Source organism: Besnoitia besnoiti, chromosome X, assembly GCF_002563875.1.
Source record: "Besnoitia besnoiti strain Bb-Ger1 chromosome X, whole genome shotgun sequence".
In the NCBI taxonomy this organism is placed as follows: Eukaryota; Apicomplexa; class Conoidasida; order Eucoccidiorida; family Sarcocystidae; genus Besnoitia; species Besnoitia besnoiti.
The window spans coordinates 640258-647937 of record NC_042365.1 but is presented as its reverse complement, the minus strand read 5'-3'; the positions used below and the strand labels follow the sequence as shown (position 1 = coordinate 647937).

The 7680-nt window shown below is 59.3% G+C and overlaps 2 protein-coding genes across 2 annotated transcripts; one reads left to right on the top strand and one right to left on the bottom strand.

Moving 5' to 3' along the window:
* Positions 1-1566: 1566 nt before the first annotated feature.
* BESB_016470 (methionine aminopeptidase) lies at positions 1567-5593 on the top strand (the record flags this gene model as incomplete). Its single annotated transcript, XM_029360362.1, has 6 exons — positions 1567-2917; positions 3245-3466; positions 4084-4285; positions 4533-4644; positions 5023-5162; positions 5482-5593. The coding sequence occupies 6 exons, from the start codon at positions 1567-1569 to the stop codon at positions 5591-5593; spliced, it is 2139 nt and encodes a 712-aa protein (XP_029216338.1).
* A 675-nt stretch (positions 5594-6268) lies between these two features.
* BESB_016460 (uncharacterized protein) lies at positions 6269-7333 on the bottom strand (the record flags this gene model as incomplete). Its single annotated transcript, XM_029360361.1, has 1 exon — positions 6269-7333. The coding sequence occupies one exon, from the start codon at positions 7331-7333 to the stop codon at positions 6269-6271; it is 1065 nt and encodes a 354-aa protein (XP_029216337.1).
* Between the last annotated feature and the right edge of the window lie 347 nt (positions 7334-7680).

Genomic DNA, 7680 nt, shown 5'->3' with positions numbered 1-7680 from the left:
TGCGAAAGGGCGCTAGGCCACTCGATTCTCCTTGGCAACTGAGCGAGCAGGCCCCAGGTAGGAGCTGCGAGCTGGTGCTAGTCAAGCGTTCACAGGAGCTCAAAGACAGAAGAAATTCGGCACTCCACACTCGGGGTGACTTTCAAACTGTCTTCGTTTCGGTCTATAGGGGCGCCGCGCTGTGCGTGCGAGCTCACATAACGATCTTTGCTTCAGAGACGTCGCACACGCCCGCGAATCTTGTGAATCTTTTCTGCCCTTACTTGCATCACCAATCCCTGGCTCCACGCGACTACGTGCGCAGATAGGCTGCGAGTTGTGACGGCGCTGGCATCAGCAAGTACTAGATACATTTTAACCAGTGATTTAACTCTCTTTGACACGCAGCGCTCGCCCCTGTAAATGCAGAATCGGCACGTTTGGACGCCTGCGAGAGAGCGTTCGCATGCGGCGACACGGGGACGCCATTCCGGACTAGAAACGGTGACCTGCGGCACACCAAATATCAGGCGCAGTTCTGAGTCTCTGACTCAGCTATTCAGTCAGTGCGCGGCTACTACTGGCTTTCCAAAACTCGAAACCCTGAACCAGGCGAGACCTCTTCTTGCCGTGGTGCATGGAACCTTATGCATGCAGCGACAGCTTTCCGCAGGACACGCGTCTCCTGTCTGGTTTTGCCTTGTTAAAAACCGGTTCGCTGGGGATTCACAAGCAGGCAACAACCTCGGGTGGAGGTCGATGAACGTATTCCCCCCCCATGTTTTAGTTGTCTAAATCTTGTGGAAAAGAAGGAGAGAAAGTCTATCGGTTTCATTCAAGCTCTGCGAGCCGGGGGCCGGCGAAGGAGACAGGGATGCGGCAAAGCGGATAATAGAAGGAAACGACATCATCCCGCGCTCCTGCCGCCTTCCTGCCTTTTCCACTCGATTCCAGAGTTCCACACTTTCGGGTTTAGATTTGTTCCTGTGTTTCGCCTTAAGGGGCCTCCGGGGCGCTTATCTGCCTCTGCGCGTCCGCCCCCCTCGTGCCGCACACGTGTTCGCTATCGTCCTTTCTCCGTCGCCCGCTCTCGCTCTCCTCCCGATTTCCTGTCTGTCGCTGTCGATTTTGTCTCTATTTAGGGTCTTTTTGTTTCGTTCGTCCTGCTAATGCGGAACCGCCAACTGCGTTGTCCTCCGCTTTTCCTTTCTAGGTGTGTCGCGCTGGCTCGCGCCCCCGCCTTCCTCTCTTCCCCTTCTTTTCTGCTTGAATTCTAACTTCCCTTCTTCTCTGTCGAGCGGCCACACCGCTCCGTCCCCTTTGACCGTACGGCTCCACTGAAAACTGCGGCGGATCGCTTCTTGTCCTTCTGTTCTCTCCCCTCGGGGGTCGCTTCCCTCTTCGGCGCCGCCTCTCTGCCTCAGGCGCCTCCAGCGCTCAGCCCACGCTTTCGTCCTCGCATCCTCCGGCTTCTTCAAGGATTCTGAAGAGGCTCGCCTCGCTCTTTAAAGACGAGCTAGCTTAGTGGCATTTCACGCGCGCGTGCCGGCGTCGCAGCAGGGCCTGTCGCGCACGCCGGCAGCCAAGATGAAGCACAAGCTCGACGACGCGTCTGCGGCGGAGGAGGCCGAGGAAGCCCCTGGAAGTCGGCGACGGAGGAAACGCGGAGGGCGTCCTTTTTGGGCGCTCGGCACCTGTCGGAGGGCTACACTGATTCCACCCGCGTGCGTCGCTTCTTCAACACCTGGCTCCGCGACTTCGCCCGCCACCCACGGCGAGACGATCCCGCCTCGGGTTCGCGGCGCAGCCTTCAGTCTGAGAGCGACCCGCGGCCATCCGGCAAAGAAGGAGGCTGTGCGGGGACCGGATTGTGGCCTGGTGAGGCCGCGAGGCGGCAGACTGTCTTGCAGTTTTTTCGTTGCGTCGCTCCTCAGCGTTTTCCTTGTTTTCTCCCGCCGCGCGAGTCGCTCTGAGGCGCTCTCCCTCCGTGCCGGCACCGGCGCAGGCGGGACGCGTCGCTGGCTGTCCCCGCACTCCCTCCCGTCTCCTTTTCTCTCGGCTTTCTCCTGGGCGCCCTCCGCCTTGCCCGCCCTTCCGCTCTCTGCAAACGCCCTCGGGGGGGGGGGGACCTCCGCTCGCGTCGTCGCTTCCATTCCTCCCTCGCAGCGTCTGCGTGACGGATTCGGCCGCACAGAGTCACGGGAGCCGTGCCCGGCCTTCTCCCGCGCGTGTGGGGGCCTCTCACGTGCTGGAGTCTCTTCGCTCCCTCAGGGCTCCTCTGCGTCGTCACGCGGCGCGCATCACCAGAGTGCAGACTTTACGCCGCCGAGGCCCTTGCGCCTTCTTCAGCGCCCTTCGCCAAGTGCGTCGTCCGGCGGCGCGCGCCGGCGATGCGAGGCTCAGCACCCACGCTTCGACCTGCGCTGCAGCCAGACGGGCTGTCGCGGCTGTGGGGGCCCCCACTGGGCCTTTCTCGCGTCGCAGGCAGTTACCTCTGCCTCTGGCTCGCGCTTCACCTGTAGCAGTCGATGGCAAAGCGCGTCGTCGCCTTCATCTCCGACCTTCCGCACCCTCTCCGCGTGGCTCCGTGCGCCTTGCGGGGCTGCCCGGCCTGCGTCGGCGTTCGCGGTCTCGTCTGTCTCCTCGGCTGCCGCCGAGCCGATTGGGCGCCCCGCGCGCCCTTCCTCACCCGAGGCGCCGCTTCGCCCCGTCGGGCCGGGGACCGTCTCGGGACCGCTGCCGGTGCCTGCGGGCGTGCCGAAGCCGTTCTACGCAGAGACTGACCTGGAACGCGCGAACGCGAAGCGCGAGGCCGCGCAGAGCGAAGAGACTCGCGTGCGGAGGCGCGAAGAGGACCTGATGCGCGCGCGCCTCGCGCGCTTCGGCCCCGTGGCTGAGCGCGAGTTGGAGTGGGTCAAGCCGCCCGCAGAGATCGAAGGTGCGACTCTCAGGCGACGCGGGCGCTCGTAGACGCCGCCCAGAAGACACGGGGATACAGCACAGACACGCGCGACAGACAGCAAAGTCCGCGTCGTTTTGGCCAGCGAGGAGAACGTGTCTCTTCGCCGGCTGTTGTTTGTGGCTCGTTATGATTCGTGGAGTGCGCCCGAGCAGTGCTGCGCGGTCTGAGGCTGTACCCTCCCGCGTTAGGTCTTCTCGCGCGCGTGGGGACGTTGCTCCTTTGCGTGCGGATTCCGCGACGTTCTCCTCTCGGTTCCCGCGCGCCTCGACGCCGCTGTGGTCTCTCTCGTTCGCCTTCTCTCAGGCGTTCGGCGCGCGTGCGAAGTCGCGGCTGAGGTGCTTCAAGTCGCAGTCGATTTCGTGAAGGACTTCGGCGCTGGGACCCCCGAGGCGCCGCTCACGACAGACGCGATTGACCGCGTGGTACACGAGGCGACGATCGCGCGAGGCGCGTATCCGTCGCCGCTTCGCTACAGCGACTTCCCCAAAAGCGTCTGCACTTCCACGAACGAGATCGTCTGTCATGGTGAGTCACCGGACACTCGAAAAGGAGAGAGGACGAATGCAGAGCCGCGGCGGAGCCTAAGCACCAGAGGATCGTTGCGGCCGGTCCTGAGCTAGAGCTCGTGGCGGCGGCCGTGACCGGCAATAGGGGCTGTGCGTGGAGGACGCTCCCCGGTCGCGCTGTGGAGGGTCGGAGTAGCTTTACGGATTCTCTACAGGCGGTGCGGCCTCCTGCCAAGACAGGCTCTCTTTGCGCTAGCGCAGTATTCGTTGGTGTTTCTGTGTGTAACGTGGGCCTGTGCATGTATGTGTGGTTTTATTTTCTCGCTCCGTCGACCCGGGGGACCCCCGTCGTTCCAAGATACCGCCGCGCAGCACGTGGGCGCGAGCTGGTGTCCATATGATATATATATATATATATATATATATGCTTAAATTGTCAACGTGTATATCTGTATGTATGTATACATATATACTGTTGTATATGTATGTGTGTGTAGATGAATATATGTGTGTATATGTATGTATGAGGACGCGTGTATATTTATGTATTTATATCGGTACTAGGGCGGGAAGGAGAACCTGACCAGGATTGGCTATGCGTGGCTCTTTCCTCTGCTGTGTGCTCACGCGCTTTAGGCATCCCGGACGACAGGCCGCTGCAGCGAGGCAGCATTTGCAGCATCGACGTGTCGTGCTTTGTTGACGGTTTCCACGGGGACTGCGCGCGGACTGTCGCCATAGGCGGCGCGGGAGCACTCTCGCAGGCGCTTCGTCGTCTTCTCGTCACAGCGCGGGAGGCCACACTTGAAGGGATCCGCGCCTGTGCGCCAGGCAGAAAGTGGGTTCACGCGGTGTGGCGGTCGTCCTACCGTGGCGCCGCTCACCTCCGAACCCTGTCACGTGCCGAGCCCACTGCGCAGCTCTCGGCATCTGCCACGCAGACAGTCCAGGAAACGAAAACGAGATGGTTTGAGCCATGGAATGGCCCCTGCGGTGCCGTGTAGGTGATGCCTGAGGCACGGCCGTGCTGGGGATGTGCACTCGACCGCAAAATGCGGTAAAGCTTGTCCCTCGCGTGTCTGCAGGCTTAGCGTCATTGGCGAGGCCATCGACGCGTTCCTGACGCGGCGAGGATGCCGCACGATCCCGGTGTTTTGTGGACACGGTATCGGGCGAAACTTCCATGAAGAGCCCTTCGTAAGTGCTTCACTCGCGGGAGGTTTCTTGCAGCATCCGTCTCTTTGCAGACGAGTTTGGAGGGAGGTGCTGGCTTGTGTCATTCCACTCATGTCGTCTCGAGCCTGTATCTGGACAGGGACGCCGCCCCAGGGCGAGAGATACATGGTATGCCTGGGCGTCCTTGCATTTCAGCAGTTTGTTTACCAAAGGCCCAGGCTCTGCGGCGCTGGTTTTCGATGGGCGACATGAGTTCCTCGGGGGCCGGCGTGTGTCCCCGCGAAGTGAGCCGCCGTGTAGAAAGGCAATTGCCGGCGGCAGGCGAGCGTGTCTCTTCTCTTTTAACGTCCGCGCCTGCGAACCCAAAGACCTCTCTGGATTCTTGCGGACTGCTCGAAGGTGCTCCATGCGGCAAACGAGATGCCTGGGCGGATGCTACCGGGCATGTGCTTCACCATCGAACCCGTCGTTTGCGTTGGCGGAACAGACTTCACCACGTGGCCAGACAAGTGGACGATTGCCACAACCGACGGGCAGCCGTAAGTCGTGGCAGAATTTGTGATCGTTGGCGGACTGTTTGCCACAGGTCCTCCAGCGACTTACGCACAAGGCATACTCGCGTGCTGGACGCGCGAGCTGCAAAACGCTCCTATGCAGTGCTTACGAAACAACGCCAAGCTTCCAACGGCATCTCCCCCTTCCTCGTAGCTTTGACCTGCCTCTCCAGTTTGGGATCTATTACTGTCTGCCCCGCGCTGCGTCACCTGCAGGGTGAGATGACCCGCACGGGCTTATCTTCGAGTGTGCTACTGGTTCGTCAAGAGCATGCGGCTCATGTGTGTCGTGTTGTACGCGCAGGACGGCCCAATTCGAACACACAGTCCTCATCACCGACACTGGTGTAGAGATACTGACAGGCTGCCCCGACGGAGACAAGGATATGGAGGAATTAGCTAAAGATGTGCATTAGATCATGGTTCTGCAGGTGACTTGCGTCGTGCGCCACGGTGCACTTTTTTCTCATTTGTCGGTACGGAATATTGTAGCAACGTGCCAGAGGATGCTGCTTGGCATAGCAGCAGGCAGTCTCTATGGAAATGGGAAACGTCGGCGTGCTCAGCAAAATAAAGTACTCTAGATGGCGGATGTCCTGCCAACAGTTCCACAGGTTGTGGCTACACCGCGTAGCTGTACGGACGAGCTGTGTGTTTCAGGTATTCACCCTCCTTTGCTGCGGACACGTGACTGATCCGAATGACGATCGAGGCTACCAATATAGAACACAGCGTCCTTGCTGGCGGGGCGGTTTTACTGTCCAGTAATTTTGCAGTGTGCATTGTCACAGAGGGAGAGTGTGTCATCTTGTCAGCTCACGCGCAAAGCGGGATACTAACTCATCAAATCGCTGTGAATTATTTGGAGTCTCGAGCGATGCCTCGGCTGTCAACGAAATCAGAATTGGAGTACAAATTATGGCATACACAGTGCAGAAAACGTCTTGTCGATGTGCAGTGTGACAGAAACCTGGCACAGCAGTAAAGGATAACATCTCAAGTCAACGAGCTAGTCGTTGGTATTTTACAAAGACACGAACCGCCGTAGCACCCGATTATGCAGCACGCGCAGACTGGAGACTGAACTGTGTTCAAGCCACCGACGGTAGTCTGGGCAGGTCCAGGCCGGCGAGTAGCTGCGTTAGAGGGGCCAAGAGTTGTTCAAGGACGGTCCGAAGTCGTTGAAAGGACTCGTCTAGCGCGCGTATTTCGGGGATGTCCCCAAGTGATCCAATATTCGCGATGGACGCGTCATCCATCTTAACAGCTTTCGCCGCAGCCAGTTTTTCGGCCACTCTTTCAGTTGAGTCCAAGATGTCTTTGGCGGATAACTTGACCTCGAACACTTCTATCTGTTTCTTTGCCATGGCGTGCTGTTGCAACTGGAACATTTCTTGTGGCGCTATGAGACCCAACAGATCTTGGAAACTTTGTCGAAGTCGCTCAAGGTTGAGTGGGTCCGCTGCAACTTGTCTAAGTGCCTCCTGAATGGTTTTCTGAATGCGGTCGATGTTCGCGGGTTCCCGCAACAGCTCTGTCAGGCTCGGAAGCCCGGGCAATTCGATGCCCGTGAAATTCCCGAAGGCATTCACATTGGGTGACGTAGCGGGAGGGGGCCTAATATAGTCGCCCAGACCTGGAATTTGTGGAAGTTCACCAATACCCGGAATTCGCGGACGGTCTGCTAAGCCAGGGATCCGCGGAAGATTGGGGAGTCCAGGAAGTTGAGGAAGCTGGGGCAGCTCACCGAGACCAGGAAGTTGAGGGAGCTGCGGCAACTCTCCGAGACTAGGGAGGTGGGGAAGCTGCCCCAGACCAGGGAAGTCCGGAAGCTCTCTCAAGTTAGGTAGACCTCTAAGTTCTGGTATCTCACCCAGGCTTGGCAGGCCGGAGAAATTGAAAGTTCCGCGACCGCTGAGGAGCTCGAGAGGTGATGGAGAAGGGATAAGATAAGGGAGGATGATAGGCAGTACTGGCTCGGGTAGCACAGGGGGTTGGCCGGGTGCTGGCTCCACTGGGGGCACCGGTGGGAACGGCGCAATTGGAGGCACTCCCGGAAGTGGCGTAGGGAGCGTGATTGGAAATGGTGGTACGGTAGGTTCTAGTCCTGGCGCAGGGAAAGGAATGACGGGCAAAACTGGAAGAAGGGGAGGCATCTGTTCTGCGGGAACATCCGGATCACTGGCCGAGGCGGGTGAGGGACGCGAAATAGGCGGAAGTTCTGGCAGCTCTGGCAAGGGCGGCAGTTCTGGCAAGTCTGGGGAGGCCGGAAACCGTAGCAGATCAGGAAGCCCACGCCCATCTGCATCGTCATTTTCCTCTGATGCCGCAGGTGCCCCAGCGGCCTTCTCCACTTCCTCTCTTGTTGGCAGAAACTGAGCCCCTGTACGTGGCGTGGAATGAGCTGAACACTTTTCTGACAGATTCGGTTATTCTTACTGGCGGAGACGGATGCCCCGAACAGAGCGACGGATGTCACGATCCTCAGTTGCATCTTGTCAGC